Raw genomic sequence first — 19,807 nt, forward strand, 5'->3', positions numbered from 1 at the left:
CCCATGCAAATATTATTTTCATGTAAGCAGAGTATTTAAGAATTGTATGGGCTGTGATGTGGGTGGAGTGGCGCATGGAAAAGACTGACAAACAGAGGAGAATGCACGCTTGCATGCGGATGCCTTTGGTCTCTAGTATAAAAAGACAGAGCGAGAGTGTGTGTACTCGCGGTGTGTGCGCAAGTGCATGCGAGCGCCCGCGCATCTGCGTCTGTGAGCTCATCCAAACGGAATGATAACGAATCCACAGACACATCAAAGGGGCTTGAAAAAAAGAGGGAGCACATAAAAAGAGAGAAAATGCAAAACTGAAATATTCAGCGCCCTCTGAAGAAAAAAATAAAACAGGCATGGTTTTCATCCCCAGAAAAAGAGAGCTGAAAAATAAAGAGATACAGACACAGAATAAAAGACAGACCACAAATAAGTGAACACAACAGAGAGACGGCACAAGGGCAGAACATATTAAAGACAGAGAGAAAAAGAGTTTCAAAGAGAGTCGAAAATAGAATCATTGAGCTTGATGGCTTGAAAACTGCCAACAAATGTGGCCTGTTTACAAACAGCATTTCACATCAGATATGAAACAAAACGGCCACATGGAAACAAAAGTGGTTTCATTATTATTATCCGTCACACACAGTAGCTTCAGTGCACAACAGTCATCTGTTTGAAGGGAATAGTTGCCTCACTAGTATTGCTACTAGCCTCTTTTAAAATAAAGCATGAAAGCATTTGACAAGCTACCTTTTCAGGAGGTATACCAGTCTAAGAAGATTCAGAGCTGAAACAATTAATAATTGAGTTGATGGACGGAATATTAACAGGCAACTACTTTGATAATGTAATAACTATGCCATTTTTAGGCTATACTAAACTAATTTGCTTGGAACAGCTTCATTCTGGCTCCAAATAAGAATATATTCTGGATATTTGTCTTGGAGTTTTTACATGTTGTTCAGGCGAAACAAGACAGATGAGGATGCTATCTTCATATCTGGGTAACTGAGCTAGTAAGTATTTTCTAAATGAATAGTTAGCTTCATAGATTCACTTTAAAGAAAGGTCAAGAATAGCGTTAGCCACAGATCACTGGACGTTGAAAAGGGAATGGGCTTAGTGCTGAAGCGTTGCTGGACATGACAGATGACATTTCAATTCATCTTTACAACGGACTACATGTGACGCTCACGCTCTCCCATCAACACTGGGGATGAAAGCAGTGACTTTCCCTTGCTCTGCTTGGTGTGTCAAAGCCAACTAAACCCCCCAAGGAGGAAGAGAGAGGGATGAAGAAGAATTTGGTGCAGCCCGGCCGGGCTGACAGTACCACTATGAGGGGGGATAAACATGTGGGTGTTAGGGAACAGAAACACAAACTACATGTCTGTCTCATACTTCAAAAATGGCTTTGGAGTTCAGTTAGTTTCACCACGCAACAACAATAACAAAAACGACATAACTCATTCTTTACCAGAACACAAGAGAAGAAAAGACAAGAGAATAGAAAATAAGTGAAAAGAAGAGAAGAAATCTGACAGGGTTCGGAACAGGGATTGTCTTCCTTTCACTGTGCATTTAGATGCTATTTAGCTTCATGAATTATGCAGACTAAAGCATAATACGCCAAATCAGCAAGGCATAAGTCCCTAAAGTAAACATACTGTATTTTCATATCCCAGATATTATACAATGGAAAATAAGGTTCCAAGATTCTTATTGGAACCACGAAAGCCCAAAAGACAATGCATCCAAATTGAGTTGTTTCAGTGCATGAATGAACTGTAATAATTCATACTGTCAATGCGTATTTGGTTAGCTGGCTAGCTCAGTGTAAAAAGTCAATTCTGGTTATGTGTGCTAATCACGTAGGCACGGTGAGGCATTTAACATCATTACACCATGTATGGGAATGTCACAATATCAATCAGTCACACATATTAAGTGATACGAAACACTACGATGAACAGATATGACAAATTAGAGCTGAATAACTTAATGCCGGGTTTTCTTTTTTCAGAGTAGAAACTTATTATCTGCTTTATTATCTTTCCATTTGATTCAATATTCACAAAGACTAAAGACTGCCTAACAACTTATTCATTATACAATCCTGCATTGATAGCAAATGGTAAGTTTACCCTTACACCTCGAGTTACTATAAGCCATAATACTAAAATAAACCTCTTTTATTGCCTCCAATGAGAATATGTTCTCTGCCCAGTTCGTTTGGATGTCTATCTTATTACTTATACAGAATTATGGAGTAACTACCGGCTTGATTTAAAGAATAAAAATACATATTCTTTATAGCGTCCATGTTGTTTCCACATTTCAACCTAAAGCTTATAAACACACCGAATAACAACTTCCTGACTCAGTCAATTGGACCATCAGAGGAGAAAGTTAATTGACAGTTGGCCTTAGCTAGTGTCTACTTTGTCTAAAGTGATCCTAGTTTATGCTATCTACTTTTTTCAGTTTGTTTTATTATTTGGCGGGGTTAATTTAACTAAACCTACACTGAAAAAGCTGAAACGTTGACTTTAATTAAATGTATTATGTCAACAATTTTCACACAACTGTATTAGGTTAGTTGAAATCAATAATATTAGTTTTTTTATTTCAACTTAATATTATTGCTTTCAACTGACCTAATACAGTAATGTGAAATCTGTTGACGTAATACATTTAATTGAAGTCAACATTTCAGTTTTTTCAGTGTAAGACCTGAATAGATATAAAATAAGCAAGAGTATCTGAAGATGTAAGTGTGCTTTCACTTTGCGACCTTAGCTGCTTTTACAATTTTCCTTCTGTCAGGTCTATGTTATCGAACTGGGGCTTAACCCATCTCCATCCTGCTCTTTCAATGCAGTTGTCATGGGAGTAAATATTGAACCCTGGTGAAACTATTCAATATTCAGAATCCATAACACCACCTGCTCCTGAATCTCAATGCTAACTGGGGCTACCTCATGTCCCTCTCTGGACCACCACCACCTCCGCTCCCCTCCATCCCTCCTGTCATGGGAGAGGAATGCTGCGATAGATAAGACCACTTCAAAGACACACACAGACGTAGGGTTTGCATGTACACACACACACACACAAAATAACATGAAAGACCATAATGGATGCATCCTACACTTTCAAGAGGAGAAGGGGCCCTATCTCACGCTAGCATGTGGGCATGCATGCACAAACACTAAGAAAGAAACAATGACACAAAGGCTGACACCAAACACTTAATTAATACCCTATCAAAAGAATTGTGGTGGGCTGTGCATATACAACAGCAAAAAATGAAATTGAAACAATGGTAGAAAAGCAAGAAACTTTAAATAAGGGATGAACAGGATTATGACTAAAGGAAAGCGTTGGTGTGAATTCTACACACGATAACACATCCCATCCATGACAGGGGGGGGGGGGGTGGGGTGTGCACAGGTTTTGGACAGCCAGTGTGTAGCCTCTCATAAAGGCGAGCTTTTCCCTGCCGCTGCCTGAAGAAGACGCTGCCTCTGCCTCTCCAAACTGTAAACGATCAAACTGAGCAGAAGTTGCTGCTGAGACAGAGTCAGAGCTGCTACAACCACCACACCTCAGCAGGCACATGGTTTTGATAAAGCCAGTTGGGTGCCAAGCAGCAGGAAGGAGGACTGAAATGGTATGAGGGAGAGAAAAAAAACATGACAGCCTTTGCATGGAGAGAGAAATACTGTAATCTAGAAATGAACCAGCTGTTTTTCTTTTCTTCTTTAATCATTCAGGTGATTTTCTGACATTCTTTAATTGTAAATTGGAGGTCACTGTGGCAAAAGCAGGCAAGCTGCTGCCTCTCACTCTCCACTCCCCCTCCCCTCTGTGGTGCTGCATCCCTCCATCGCTATGCTAATGCCCTATAATGATCTGAGGCACGTTGGGATGAAAGAAGAGGAGAGAAACGTGTTCTCTGCACAGCTTTGTAGTGCCTTTCTGTTGTTGTTGTTGTTGTTGCTATAGTAACACAGACCTGGAACTCAATTTGATGCATTTGCATGGCAGCAAAGGGTGATTCTTCTTTTTATACTGGAAAGAAAGAATGGGTGTAAACCTTGGAAAAAAGGGTGTGGAAAGCAGCTAAACATGCAACATACAATAACAGAACAGCAAAATCCTCATCAGCTATTGAAGAAATAAAAACTAAATACACATACAAAATGTTATTAATTGATATAAGCTGATATACTTTCAACAGTAGATTGACAAACACATAGCAACCCAGCGCACATACCAGTCAGTGTCTTGCACATAGAGGGCATGCTGAGCAGTTCTACTATTTTGATTTCCTCATCCGTCCTCCCATCCATCCATCCATCCATCCGTCCATCCTCCCATCCATCCATCCGTCCATCCTCCCATCCATCCATCCATCCGTCCGTCCTCCCATCCATCCGTCCTCCCATCCATCCATCCTCCCATCCATCCATCCATCCGTCCTCCCATCCATCTGTCCTCCCATCCATCCATCCATCCGTCCTCCCATCCATCTGTCCTCCCATCCATCCGTCCTCCCATCCATCCATCCACACACACACGATTTTGGGAAAAAATCTAATTGCGATCTTTCTGACAAATATTGCGATTTTTATTTTTATTTTTAAGCGACCCAACGGAAGTTTATTGTAAAATGCGGCCATAACTCCGACTAGGAAGGTCGTATCCGGTCGTACTCCCGTCTCTAGCACCACCGCAGCCCGAGCTACGAGTGAAAGAACTAAACTTACATGAAACTTCTGTTGAGTTGCTTTAAAGTCAAGCTTCAGTTTAAGATTCACCCTGTAATAGATGTAGAACATGTGATGGAGCATTACTAACCTTACCCAGATGGTTTGTTTCACCAAACCATCTAGGAGAGCTCTATTGGAAGCCATTTGGAAAGGGCAGGCACTTTCAAAAATACTTGGCAGGTGATTGGATCAATCTGTATATCACCTTCTATCATGGGCCACTTCTGATTGATTAACAATGGCTGGTACATGCGGAGCACATCACTTCTGATTGGTGTGGATGACTGACACACAAGAATCGCAGGCTTTGCGATTTCATAATCGCATCATTACAAATCGCGATTACAAATCGATTAATCGTTCAGCTCACACACACACACACACACACACACACACACACACACACACACACACACACACACACACACACACACACACACACACACACACACACACACACACACACACACACACACACACCACACACACACACACACACACACACACACACACACACCACACACACACACACACACACCACACACACACACACACACACACACACACACACACACACACACACACACACACACACACACACACACACACACACACACACACACACACACACACACACACACACACACAGTCTTGCTTTGACTTTGAAGTTCTCCTGGATCGCCTTTAAAGGCCATCAGTGTTGCCACGACAGCAGGCAGGTAGACTTCAGACTGCTTATTGTGTTTGTGTGTGTGTGTGTGTGTGTGTGTGTGCGTGTGTGAGCTTGGGTACTTAATTAGCCAAGAGCCCGATGGGCCACTTGCCGTTTCTCAGTGTTTAACACTAAACGAGGGAATAACTGGCTCGTTACTGATATTAACAACAAGGATAATTTATGCACAAACGGATCCGTCTGCTGTGTTTAAGCGTGTCCTCTGTTGCCAGGCTGACAATGACAGGCGCAAACAATAAGCAGACGCAACCATCAATGTCCCCCTGCGATCTTAACATTGAATACTAACTGCACAATTACTTTGCATGTTGTTTCGCAGTGACAGAAACACAAAGGAACGGTAATAATAACCATGTCCTACAGCTTAATACATTTCTTATTCACAAACTATTTATTGTTGCTTTTAGTGGCCACTTAAAACGTGTTTGGAAAAGACATAATGTGCCTTGGGCTATTGATAAGGACCCGAGAAAAGAGCAAATACAGCCGTGCTCAACCCATTTTCTTTTTTCCATCCACTGCCTTTGGGTTGCTACTTCATTGTGACAAACAGTTGAGAAACTCTCCAAGGGGGCGATGGCACTGTGACTGGCCTTGGCTGTGTATGGCTGCAGCTGAGGTTGTTGACTGGAATTGTGTTTAATTGTGCAGAACATATTCTCGTTTCGCCAGGGAAACTGTAAGCTGCTTGTGACCAAGTAATATGGTCCAGTATGGGACTAAGTGCCCAGTGAAATGTACTGACTGGCTGACTTGAGTCCTTGGAAGGGCTGACAGCAAAGTGTGCTTGTGCAGCTCTCGAGTAAAAAGGGAGTAACAGAGGTAGAAAGTGATAGGAGAAACTGAAGTACATCTCCAATTTTAGGGCGGTTAAAGTAAAAAATGATCAAAGAGCTATATCATGCTAAATGATCGTCATCTGAAGCATTACTTAAGACTCATTCATTTAGTCATCATTTCCATTTCTGTGTAATGATTTTGTAATATTTCAGCAGGGGCTTAAAAAAACATCTGGAAGCACAACAACATTGCACATTTTGGCACGTTACTACAGGAGAAGCACAGGTGTGATTAATCACGTTAATTAATCATGGCTGCAATGCATTCTGGTGAGCCAGCTTCAGGGTCCTGGTAATGAGTGTCATTAGAAACACCTGTGCTTTTCTGTTATGACAAGTCAATGCTTTTTCTGTATTGAAAAATCGAAAAACAAAGTGCTGAAAGGCGCTAAACTCGTTTAAACTGAGGGAACGTGTAGAGTTGGATGATGATTGTCAGAGTTTAATGCAATAAGAGCAATCCCTTTATCATTGCACGTATACAAATATTAGGATTCATCTTGTATTTTCCTACAGTATATGGTAGTTTATTTGCGTAGAGGCCGCTTCATTTCTACAGCAGGATTACGTTTTCTAGTTTTCTTCAAGACAAGACAACTACTCATCACATCTGAAGATCTGATCAGTAGGACTTGTGTTCCAGGCTCTCGACTCTACCGGTACTACGTAGTTATAAAAAAGATCAAAGAGAGTGTGGCTTTTTAAAGTCAAACTCCACCTTCAATCTAAATTCATACACACTGTTCTCATGATCAAAGACTCATCTCAGTACGCATAAACAACTCTCTAACAAAGTTTGAAGCCACAAAGTCAAAGCTCAAATGTGAGATACTAATAACTAAATATTCCACTTGCGTTATTTAAATTGCAAATGTAATGACCAAAGGGGGGAAATGCCGGTACTCACAGTAATAAACCCTGGGGGCAAGCATAGTGTTCTGATGATATTCTCAGATTATTATTGGGTTTTTGCACACACAACCATCTTGGCATCTCACTGTCTGTATTCAGAACTATTGTATCTGAAAGATTCAGCTCACAACTGTACACATGTGCAAAACACACACACACAGAGATTGGCTGATAGACTGATGCAGTGCCAGACCATCATGACACTTGGCCAAGAATGAAGGAGGACCACACACAAACACACTGACACACAGATGGTTTTAGAGCTCTATAATGTGATCACTGTGTCAACTCTAAGGGAACTGATCAAATATAAAGGACTGTGTCTGCTGTTTGCTTTATCTATGGTATGAAAACATGAGATTATGAGGTTTAGCACAGGAAAAACAAAATGTTGGATACTTACCATGTTATCAGAAATTAATTAAAGGTCCACTATTATACTGTTTTTCATCAATGTATTATAGGTCTCAGTTGTTGTAGCAATTTATCATTAAAGAGCCTGTGACACGGGTTTCATCCATCATCCAAACCCATCAATTTGAGTAAATATTGTCCCCTTGAAAACCGTTACTGAACTGATTTTGGATATTTGTACTTTGATAACCATTCATCTGCCCTTCAATGTTGACCATTTTCTGGATCTTCTCGGGGATTCTTCAAGTCCCGCCAAATTATGTGTGACGTCATTGCGGGCACAGTGCTCCAGCTGCACCGTTCAGGATCCCAGCATCTGCATGTAAACGCACGATGGCGCACACAGCAGCAAGCATGACAGCGATGACAGTTTAATTTTGAACGTGTCTGAGAGCTCATATGAGGCTGAAGGATCGGTTTATGTTGTATCTGTTAGAAGTTTAGGAATTAGGTGCGTCAATATGGGCGATAATACGGTCATGTAGCCAGTGGTGGACTGGGACTAAAAATCATCCCGGGACTCTCGACCGGCCCACTTCGGTACCGCTAGTAAATTGTCAACGGGGGGAGTGGGGGGGATGTGCTAGTGACTTATCCGACCGGCCCACTTCGGTACCAGCCCATCGGGATTCGTCCCGATGGCCAGTCCGCCACTGCACCCAGCCCAGCCCACGTAAACTGTCAACGGGGGGAGCCTCGCTGCGGGGAAACGGTGGACCTAGTGTCCCGATCGGAGTGGGAATAATAATAATAATAATAATCCGTGCATTTTATCCATTAATTTCCCCAACATTGTGGTGAAAAAACCACACGTTTAATCCATGTTGGTGTACTACAACTACAAAAAGCATCGGTTTGTTTTCTCATCAGGAAATGCAGACCGGCTCAAACAAACGATTTTTAAATCATCATCCTCACGATCATTTAATGTATCATATGTTCACCGAATTGACATGAAAGCACTAATAAATGTAGTTTAATCCACTTGAGTTTACAACTACAAAAATAATCTATTTGTTTTTATATCACATCCCACGGGAGGAAATTCAGCAGCTCCGATTTTAATCCTAATTTAATCATCTTCACCACGATCATTTATGTTCGCCGAATTGACATGAAAGCACTGACAAATATGAATATACTGTAGTCAACTTCATTAAAACATTATTAACGTGCCTAAACTCAGTAATTCAAAATTTATACGCATGACAACACACTTTGTCCGTGTTTGGCTCTCTCGCTGCACAGTGAAGCGTTCCGGCATTGACGTCACTTCCGGCTTCCCCCAAAACTTCAAAATGAGTCGGAGGAATTTCCCCGCGATGTTCGAAATTATTGATATTTATCGGAACGGTATCGCACCTTCTTTTTTAAACTGACGGTTCAAGATGACTAGTAGCCCAATATTTCATTGCACCACTGTCACAGGCTCTTTAAGTCTAATTTAATCATAAGTATAAATAATAATAATAATGCATTACATTTTTTATTAGAGCGCTTTTACAGGTGCTCAAAGCGCTTTACAAGTACACATTACACATATTAGACATGTAAGAGTCATTACTGCGGACATTACCCACAGGAGCAAATGCGGGTAAAGTGTCTTGCCCAAGGACACAACGGCCTTACGCAGTGGCGGCCGAGGCGGGATTTCACCAACGCCCCTTGATCTGATGACCAACGCTCTAACCACTGCGTCAAAACCGCCCCATATTACTGTAACTTAATTATCTGTTTATTTCCCACGGATTGAATTCACATCTAGCCTCTAATTTCATCTTTCTTAGAACAAACCAAAGTCTGTCTCGACAACCATTGGTTTGTAATTAACATGTATGTAAAGTTTCAACCGTCTGGTCCAGTGGCGGCGCTAGGGGGTGGCTACTTGGGCTCAAGCCCCAGATGTTTTCTGAAAAGTCCCGGATGTTTCACTTAAAAAAAAAAAATTAAAAAAAATTATTTTTTAAAAACGTTTCGGGAGTAATGTGCAGTACCGGAGTCCACCAGAGAGGCAGCCACTGTGGGACATGAGCCTGCGTACTGCGTAGCCTGCCCTGAAGAAGAAGTGATCCTTCCTAGTGCCTGACGAGTTTTAAGCTAATAGCCTATACAGTTACAGTATGGATATTAGAAAGTTATTGTCATCAAAGCAGGCCACAAGCTGCAGCAGCAGCAGTATCAGCAGCAGCAGTATCAGCAGCTGACAACAATGTCATCACCAGCAGTCAAGAAATGGATGATGTTTCAGGTTTGTTAATCTAATGGTGATATCTGCACTCTGGCTGACTGAGTAAGAAGTGAAAAAGAGTGATGTAACGTTAATGTTATAGCTAGTAAACATGGAGTAACCACACTAAGTATACCCTTATATGTTAGTATGTATACAGAACATGACTAAAAATTATCCTAAGATGTAACGTTAACCCTTCATAACTCAGTCTACTTTTAAGACACTAAAATAACGTATTCCAATTTTTATTTTGTTTTCACGCGTGGAATTATACCAGCTCTCGTTTCAGTACACATAACAACAGAACTGACAGGCAACCCTCTGAATCAGACTCCGATTGGCTGTGACTGCATCCACTCAGAGTGTCCGATTTAGAAACGTGACTCTTACGGCCCGTCCACACAGCGGCGTGCGTTGAAGCTCCCAACGCTTCTGCCCATTCACTTTGAATGGGGTGACGTCACTTTTAGCTGAACTGCATCGTGGGAAGCGGAGCGTTGCTGGCGTGGCTCGCTGAAAAAGTTGAGCAATGCTCAACTTTTGACGCCTCGGCAGAAGCGTCAGCCAATCGAATCATATGCCAGTACAAGCTCTAGCCAATCAAACCGCTGCTTGTGTGTCAGGGGCGGGAGATTCATGTGATTGGTTGTTGGTCGAGTGTCAGACACGCCCGCCGGCAAGCGTCAACGCACGCCGCTGTGTGGACGGGCCGTTACACTCTTTACGTCACAAACAAAGATGGTGGATGAGAATAGATCTATAAAACGATAAGCAATGCGCCAGAATCAAGGTGAGACTATCCGCATCCTTTAAAACTCTACGCACATTCGTTTCACCTTAATAAGTAAACGACTATTTGAGTGAGTTAAGGCATTAGTTTGCTTCATTAAAGGGTGTTAATGAGTGTTCTCCAGTGCCTTTTGTCCGCTTTAAGGTGTTATTAAGGTAGGGTTAATGTTGCTCTCAAAGTGCACCAGATTGATGCTTTCAACTTCAATATTTAAAAAAAAATCTTCCCGGGGGAGCATGCCCCCGGACCCCCGAGAGGAGGCGACGACCCCCCTAAAGGATGTTCGGTCCACCCCCCTTCCCTCCTTCTGTAGTGTATAAAGTATTTGTATTTTCTTTGAATGTGGTCAGATCTTGTACTAACTTCTTGGTGCAAGACTCTGTCCTTTCAGCTGAAATAGATGAACTCTGTTAAATGCTTTTTGACTTTATTAAATAACACAACTTTGCTTTAAACTTCTATTGTTTGTTCGTGTCTTGCCAACCAGGTTGTTTCTGTTTTTAAAGTGGAATTTCCTCCACATCAGTTATATACAAACACGTCTCTGAAGTGGTTGGCTCGAAATACCAAACAGATCATTGTACCATCCCATAATCCCCTGTTTCAGCCCTGTTTCAAAAGTGCTGATTCTCTGTCTGTTACTTTAGATGAAAATAAGGAGCCACTCCCCACGCCCCTCTGAGAGATATTTGGTTAAAAAGAACACAATGGTGCTCTAGGAGGAGATTCAGGTGATAAGGTGGGGGGGGGGGGGGGAGGGGGGGGGGGGGTTACATTGGTTGGTGATTGGCTAATGGTTACACAAGCCAAAAAAAATTGTTATGACATCATAAAGTGGCCAAAATCTGATCAGCCCATTTTCAGACTTTTTTCCTGAAACTTTCAGAATGTCTTTGCACAGAGGGGACACATGTTTATGTATAAAATACATACATGGATTTTGCATAATAGGTGACCTTTAAACATTTTGCTGATAGATTCAGATCAAACACCATTACATGTTATACTTTGGGTAAAGCTCAAATGCTCACTGTACCTGAGTGCATCTTCTAGTTTGGATATTTTCCTCTTAGCCTCTGCTCTCTCTTTCTCTGCTTCAGTTTGGATTGCCAAAACCTGAGGGAGAGAGAGTAAATGCAAGAGAGAGAGAGAGAGAGAGAGAGAGAGAGAGAGAGAGAGAGAGAGAGAGAGAGAGAGAGAGAGAGAGAGAGAGGTGTAAGTGAGTGCAAAAGCAGACGCCATCAAACATCACTCGACAAAACTCTCCTGCATGTGACCTTGTGCATCTGGCCTCGTCTCTTCTCTCTATCACCCCATCAAAAGAACCATCTGACTATCTGCCTGCATAGAGGGCCTCTCACTGTGGATCTGTGGCAGCCATATGGACCCTTCTTATGTCCAGATACCGTTCCCTGGCCTCCTCCACATGTCTCATTTACTACTGCAGAGGAGTGGAAAAATAAATCTTTCTAGGGGGAAAAGGAAAAAGAACTGACTCCTCTTTCTTTTTGTTTACATCTACTGTCACCGTCCAGAGGGAAGAAAGTAAAAAAAAAAGATACAGACTTGTTACAAGGACAGGATAAAAAACAGACTGTATTTGAGGAAAACATCAAAAGCAAAACTGACTTTCTTTCCGAGAAACTTAATTTAAATTCTCCCTGACCCTGAATGGAGTGCACAGAGGCCTGCTAAGTTCTTGCAGGTGTATCAGCCAGAGGGGCCCTGTCTCTGGGTATGCCAGCCTGCCACAAGCACACACATTATAACTCTGGCACTTTGAAGATGACCCAGGTGCAGTAGGTCTTTAAAACCCGACTTTCACCTATGAAGTCTGGCTTGGACCGGTCCAGCTCAGATCATTAACAATGGTCTCTTCACTCTATGGTTTACAGCTGCTATGTGGCTTTGAAGAAAAGTCTCAATAGTAAAAGGCAATTAAGTTAAGGCCCTGGCAAACTGACAGTACTATCTTCACACAGAAAAGTGGAACTTGTGAAGGTCCTCTTTTGCCGAGTGACTACAAGTTTATAAGGATTTGCTCATAATTCTCAACTTCCTTTGCTTGATAACTCTAATGCTAAATTATACATTTTCCATCATCCTCTTTCTTCTCTGCCCAGTCCTTCATCTACCTGTTAATCACGGCTCTGATTTTACGAGACCAGACATAAGATCTAAAAGTAAGGGGAACCACAAAGGAACATGTGACACCGGGCTTTGATCTCCACTTGACCGTAATAACTTTGTCCAGGGCTGTTTTAATGCAACGACAAAAGCTATGGAGCTCAGTGGATGGGTTTCCCTGGAGAACACGCTACCTTTTTCTCACAGTTGATCTGCTCTTCATCTTTTTCCCGCTGAAACTCCGTCTCTTGATCCTGAAAAATAAGCAATAGTTGAAACGATGCTGTGTGGCAAAGGAAAACTGCATCACTTCACACAAAGGCAAGCCCTGTGTAACCCGAAGCATTGTCGTAGCTTATACTGCTAGTGTGCAAAAGCAAATGCAAGTTTATTTTTAGGCAGGTGCACCTTGAACACATTTGAACAAGCCTGCCAACACCCAAATCCTACCCTGGCTTGTTGGAGTCTTCGGTGTTCACTGTCCAGGAGCTGCTGTTTGAGTAGAGCTACAGTGTTCTCAAAGTCGTCCATCAACTCAGAGGCCTGGACGAGAGAAACAGAGAGGAAGTTGGCAATAAATGCAGGTGAATTTAGAACAATTATGTGTACATTTAGCAGGCTTGTGGAGGTGTTTGGGTGAATGTGGACCTTGGCAGCAGACAGAGCATGTTCCTGATGCAAGTGGCACATGTCAGTCTCATTTTTGGCTTGGAGCTTCTGTACAGTTAGCTCATGCCGCTCCCTCTGCTGCTCCTTCTCCTTCAGCAAAATCAAATTCCTGTGGACAGTTAAAGAGCATGACTATTAACAAGTACAAATAAAAAAATACACTTTACCACCCTGTTGCTTTAGTTTTATACGGCACATTTAAACGTTTTCTTGCCACTTTACAGGCATCTTGATAGTAACATGTTATTTGTTAAGCAGACATTTATTAATAATTTGTTTCATGACCTAGTTATGTAGAGTTAGCACATACATAGTTTTGAATAGCATACTCTTTTAAAAGGTCACCTACTATGCAAAATCCACTTTGTCATTTTTTCCCAGTTTCCCCTCTGTGTAAAGAGATTCTGAAAGTTTCAGTAAAAAATATTCGCTCACTTTTTGTCCTGATCCATTTATATTAAAAACCTGTCTGAAAATGAGCTGATCAGATGTTGCCCACTTTGTGATGTCATACATTTTTTTTGGCTTGTGTAACCATTAGCCAATCACCAACCAAGGTAACACCCGTCCACCTTATCACCTGAATTTCCTCCTAGAGCACCATTGTGTTTTCTTTTCGAATCAGAATCAGCACCTTTGAAACAGGGCTGAAACAGAGGGGTTTATGGGATTCTTGGGATCTGTTTGGTATTTCGAGCCAAACACTTCAGAGACATGTTTTGTATATATCTGAGACCTATAATAAATAGATGAAAAACAGTATAATAGGGGACCTTTAACCATTAGACATCTCTACCCCTTTCATCATTCATGTTTTCACAAACCGTCTGTTGGCCTCCTGTAGTTCGGCGCCCATGGATGCAATTTGAATCTCCAACTGGGCCTTCTCCTGTGTCACCCTCTGACGCAGCGCACTGCCCTTCTCCACCTCCACCGACTGCTGTTTCACCCGCAGCTCCAGCTCACGCACCGTTTGCTCCTGAACAACAAGCGTACACAGGAATCACTCACCCAAACAGCTTGAATCACTGAGGGCACTAGCCTGAGAAAATGTCATGGGTCAGAGGACTGCAGGCCCCCAGAGTGAAGCCAAACCGAAATCGGCTGATAGGGAAGAATGTGGCTGTCCACCTCTGTGACTTCAGCCTTGATTGTTCAACATACTCATTTTGTATATCCTTATTTGAAGTTCAAAGTTGCACTCAAGCTAACGTTGGACTTAAAATAGACCGTTCTGCACTGTTATTCTCCAAAGCTCTCAGCTCAGAGTCATCAAAAACAAAAACATCTTATCTATACAAACTGTTCCAAAGGTCGAACCAGCAGAAAGCCTTTCGCAGGGAGAGATCTTATCAAGTGAAAATATTTCTTCCAGTCTACAAAAGCTTAACTACAGACATTTTTTATGTCAACTGTAGTGCCTTTTGAAAATATAGAGCTGTAACTCCAAGCTAATATTTCCCCTGTCAATGTGTATATTCATCATATTAATATATTCAAACTATAATACGATTAATCAACTGCTTCTGGCTTCTTCTGGCGCAGTGGAGAAATGTTTTGATCGGCAGGTCCCTGTGCTGTTTGTAACTTAAAATATTCACAGTCAGGAATGAGCTTCAACGCAATTTAAAACTCGTAATGTACCAAACAAACTCAGTTTATCTTTGTGTTTTGAAACAGAAAACCGAGCAATCTTACTAATCCTACGTGTTCAAGCTGAAATATTATTGGCAAATGTAAAAAGCTTAATCAAAATGTAGATTTTCAATAAAGACAATGATCAAAGTGCAGCAGCTGATGCAGGTAGCTTTCTCTGGCACCGATCTGATGAAAACAAACGTCCCCTTCTTACATACTGTCCCCCAGCTTGTGCACGTGTGAGTGTGTGTGTGTGTGTGTGTGTGTGTGTGTGTGTGTGTGTGTGTGTGTGTGTGTGTGTGTGTGTGTGTGTGTGTGTGGAATGCAGTGTGGGCCGGCTGATAAAGGCGCTGACGGGACGCTGATTAAAGATGGAGCGTGCTAGTCAATCTAGCCGATGACAGGAGGGGAGAGGAGGGAGCCGTGTGTTTGAACAGAGGACAGGAGCACCGCCCGGAGAGGCCGCTTGGACAGATTTGTGTCTTTGTGTTCGTAGCGTAGCGCGCTAAGAAAAGGAACAAGGGGCCTGTGTTGTGCTGGGACGCGTGCTGACACTTTAGAGAGGTGCTTCTTCTCATCTCCTGCCAGAGAGGCTGCACCGGGCACACCTGGACACACTCAGAGGGAGCACATTACGTCCCATAATTAGGTGTTTCAGAAAGGGAATTACAAGGTGTGAAGAGCAGACTACACAAGCTACGTTATGAGTTCTGCTCCCCTCCAGAGATTAAGATGTGATAAAGTCTTTGAAGATGGGATAAAAACCTGTAATTTGTACCGAAAAAAATTCATACAGAGTGATGGATGACCTTTTTACAGTTTTTGTATCACAACTGAGGCCAGCAGATGGGAGACAGCCTGCATCAATCATGTCCTGCGGCCAGTCAGGCTGTGTGTGTGAATGCATGTTGTCAAACCCTTGTGTAGGAGTGAGAGCAGCTGGGGGAGGGTCCGACAGAAGAAAGGGAATCAGGTACACTGTGGACTTGTGGAACCGGTGTCAAACAAATACTGCAAGTTTGTTTACCCCTGCTTCACTAGGAATATTACTGTGGATGCACAGATAGGTTTTTCTTTAAGGCTCATACCCCACTAAGACATTATGGACCTAAAAGGGCTATTTTGGATTGCTTGAAGTGGGGTTGTATGAGATCGGGTTGGGCGATATGAAGAAAATCACATATCACAATATCTTTGACCAAATATCTCAATTTCAATATTGTGAAGTAGGGATGGGAATTTGAAAGCAAAAGTATATTCGAATATTCGACCCCCCAAAAAACGGTTAACCGGTTAACCGAAATTTACATATCCTATTACCCAATTTTTTTTCAGTAATTTTTGGAAACAAATACATACATGTTCAAATAAGTGTAGAAACCAAGTCAAATTTGTCAAATGTATTGAACTGGTGATCACAGTTTGACAGCTATAGGCCTACAGCTTTCATGTGCGGGATTCACAATCAGCCCAGCTGTAGAGAAGACCCTCTCAGCTGGAACGGAGGTTGCGGGTATAGCAAGGTATAGCATGTATATATAAGTTTAATTTGGCATAGTTTGACCTCTACACCGCACTCACTAACCTGGTCGAAATATTTCCACACATTACTCCTTTTTGACGCCATGTCTGTTGTGTAGGACTCTTCTTAGAGTGTAAATAATTACCCGACTATGACTGGTAAAATATGTTGAATACCGGCAAAAATCTCTCCAGTCAAAATGTCTATGTACTTTGCCGCCACACACGGTTGCCAAGCAGCGCTTATTGTTGTTTAGGCTGGCCACTCATGTGTTGCGAGTGTTGACAGGGGGCGGGGGAGCACGCTCATGAACCTCACAATGGCTACGGAGCGCATTTGCGCCACATTTGGGCCTAAGATGAGGTTTGAGTCTGCGTGATTTGCGTGTAGGGAGGGGCAGCAGCTATATCATTGGCTAGAACTAGCTAGATCTGATGGATTTGGACATAAACACGAGTGAAGTATAACCGGACGTGAGAGAGAGAGATCAGCACCTGCAGCTCTGCCCGCTGTGAGGGACCGGTGAGCGGAGCAAAACACACCTTTAGATGTCAACTAACCCATTTAGCTATGGCACTGTCGTATATATATACTTTGAATTATTCAATTTGATAATATGTAATCAACTTAGGCATCTCTCCCTCCCAAAAAAAAGAAAAGATATTCATAACTCATATTCGAATACATGAATAATTTCAAATATTCGAATATTCGATTAATCGTTCCCATCCCTATTGTGAAGATGTTGGAAGGTTGATCATCGGTGCTTTCACACAATATTTAACCATTAGGAATGTGGATAAATAATAATTTGTATAAGGTTTTGCAAGTGAGATTGGGAAAATAATAGAACAACTGGAAACAATATGGTAAGTTCAGAAAATAACATCACTACCCTGTTATGCAGCCTTTAAAACCAGGAAAGACTTAAGTGTAAGCTATATTTACAATATTTTCACAATTTACCAACTTTTTTGGCGGTGGCTGAACATAGGTTTTGCTGCCACCCCATCATTACACAGAACTATAGTAACTACAGCCTCCCAGTACATATCCGGACTGCTGAGTATATTGGACCTTTTAAATCTCAGCTAAAAACCCACCTCTTTGCACTGGCTTTTAATGCTAGTTGAACATTACACTTTTACATTTGTATGTGTTTTTATATATTTCTAGTTATTGTGCTTTTTATCATGTTTTTAATTATTATTGTATTATTGTACTCCCATTGTGTTATTTTATATTGTATGTATTGCCTGTACAGCACTTTGGTCAACTGAGGTTGTTTTAAATGTGTTATATAAATAAATAAAGATTGATTGAGATTTAGGCGGGAATCCCATCTGCTTCACCAAACTGGGGCTAGGCCACCTACCATCTACTGTATAGGTAATACACTGACTCTGGATAAGTATGTCTATACACCAAAACAAATTAATTCAAATCTGGAACAATGTTAAAGTAATGTCAAAACACACTCATAGCAACAGAAGATAACATATCAGCAGTACAAAGAAAGGGATATTCCTACCAGTTGGTCTCTATCTCCATTATTAATCATTTGTACATGGACTACAGTCAGAGTGTGTATGGAGCAATACCTAAGCAGATACCGGCTTGTCTCTCTTTTCAAACACCCACTCAATCACTTTGTCGGCTCTGCCCTGTGCATAGATAACGTCCAAAAATAACAACATCTGACATATTCGTAAGCACCATGAAAGATCTTTGATCTGCGTTGGATCCGACGCAGGTAGCGCCTGGCAGATGGACATTCCTCATTTTGCTGTAATTAAACCAGATCCAGTACGCAGTTTTTGAATGAACATGAATCATCAATCTGAGTTTGTCTTGGCCTGCATACTTTACATGTGAACTTTTCACATTGTGTCCGGGGTTTGAACTGAAGAAGAGGAGTCGCAGTGGCTTAAAACAAATGGGCATACTGTAGAGCAGGGGTGTCAAACTAGTCGAGGGCCGGACTGGTTCAATGTTTATTGCAAAACGTATTGAAATGAACTTATTGCAAATATTAAACTTGGAACTATCAAAGCTTAAATTATTGCCTATAAAAACAACATTAAACTTTAAATAATCAGTTGCATTAATTTCTTATGGCTCTATCTGCAGCTTTTCCAGAGTCATTTCTAATGATTATATTTTTCCACAGGCCAACAACAGCTTCAAAAAAACTATTTCCCTCAAAGAAAAAACCAAACATGCCCTGTTGTCGCAAGAAAAAACGTGCAGAAGGAAACATCCATGTAAACTCAGTGTGCTGCTCTGTGATGCTATTCAGATACTTGGCATCTCATCTTGGGTGCAAGTTTATTAATGTTTGGGGTCAGGCTCTGAGCTGAGGAAATCCTCAGGATTGAGTGAAGGTGTGCGTGCAATATACCGGCGGGCCAGATCTAATAGTAATTAGAAATTATAATGCGGGCCGAAATTAAATCCACCAAGGGCCTGATTTGGCCCCCGGGCCTTGAGTTTGACATGTGCTGTAGAGTATCAAATGCACAAACCACAAGCTCAAAGCTACTGAAGCTACAGGTCAACGTCGGGGAGTGAATATTCTACGAGCACAAAATGTCTGCAATTTAGATAAGCTTGTATTTTGTTGAATATCTTAAAGGTTTTATATAACCATCAAGTAAACAGAGCAAGACGGAACATTTCACAAAGAACACAAGTTAATAATATTGAGTTCTAAAGTTTTTAGCTTTGGGACACCAACTATGAAACAAAGGTGCTGTAACCACTAACCTGAGTTCTCTTTGAAGCTCCTTCACAAGGCACATGTGTGTCTGTGTGTAGGGCAGCCAAAACTCACAGCAGCTCATTTAAAATGACAGAAAGCTCTTTTGATTCTCTTATTAGACGAGGGGCCTTACCACCGGCCCTGCACTGTCCAGCGTTTGATGCCTCTTAAATGTGGGCCTGCTGACAGATTAGGGCCAGAAGCAATATGTGTGTGTGTGTGTGTGTGTGTGCGTGTGTGTGTGTGTGGTGTGTGTGTGTGTGTGGTGTGTGTGTGTGTGTGTGTGTGTGTGTGTGTGTGTGTGTGTGTGTGTGTGTGTGTGTGTGTGTGTGTGTGTGTGTGTGTGTGTGTGTGTGTGTGTGTGTGTGTGTGTGTGTGTGTGTGTGCAGGGTATATGCAG

General features: G+C 41.8%; 1 protein-coding gene across 6 annotated transcripts in view; it reads right to left on the reverse strand.

Annotated features, from left to right (window-relative positions):
* The window catches only part of cep112 (centrosomal protein 112), a 116,353-nt gene that overhangs the window by 70,565 nt on the left and 25,981 nt on the right, over positions 1–19,807 (reverse strand). For 5 of the 6 annotated variants that reach the window (XR_004569354.1, XM_034220021.1, XM_034220019.1 and 2 more), the window contains 5 exons: positions 14,311–14,465; positions 13,466–13,595; positions 13,268–13,360; positions 13,012–13,071; positions 11,727–11,806 (listed from right to left, as the gene is read on the reverse strand). Coding sequence is in view for 5 of the 6 variants with exons in the window: in XM_034220021.1 (XP_034075912.1) it covers positions 11,727–11,806; positions 13,012–13,071; positions 13,268–13,360; positions 13,466–13,595; positions 14,311–14,465 (518 nt within the window). In the remaining variant the exon portion in view is untranslated. The remainder of the gene's footprint in view (positions 1–11,726; positions 11,807–13,011; positions 13,072–13,267; positions 13,361–13,465; positions 13,596–14,310; positions 14,466–19,807) is intronic. The other variant, XM_034220022.1, reaches the window with a different exon arrangement.

The sequence above is a fragment of the Gymnodraco acuticeps genome, unplaced genomic scaffold (assembly GCF_902827175.1).
Source record: "Gymnodraco acuticeps unplaced genomic scaffold, fGymAcu1.1, whole genome shotgun sequence".
NCBI classification, from domain to species: Eukaryota; Metazoa; Chordata; class Actinopteri; order Perciformes; family Bathydraconidae; genus Gymnodraco; species Gymnodraco acuticeps.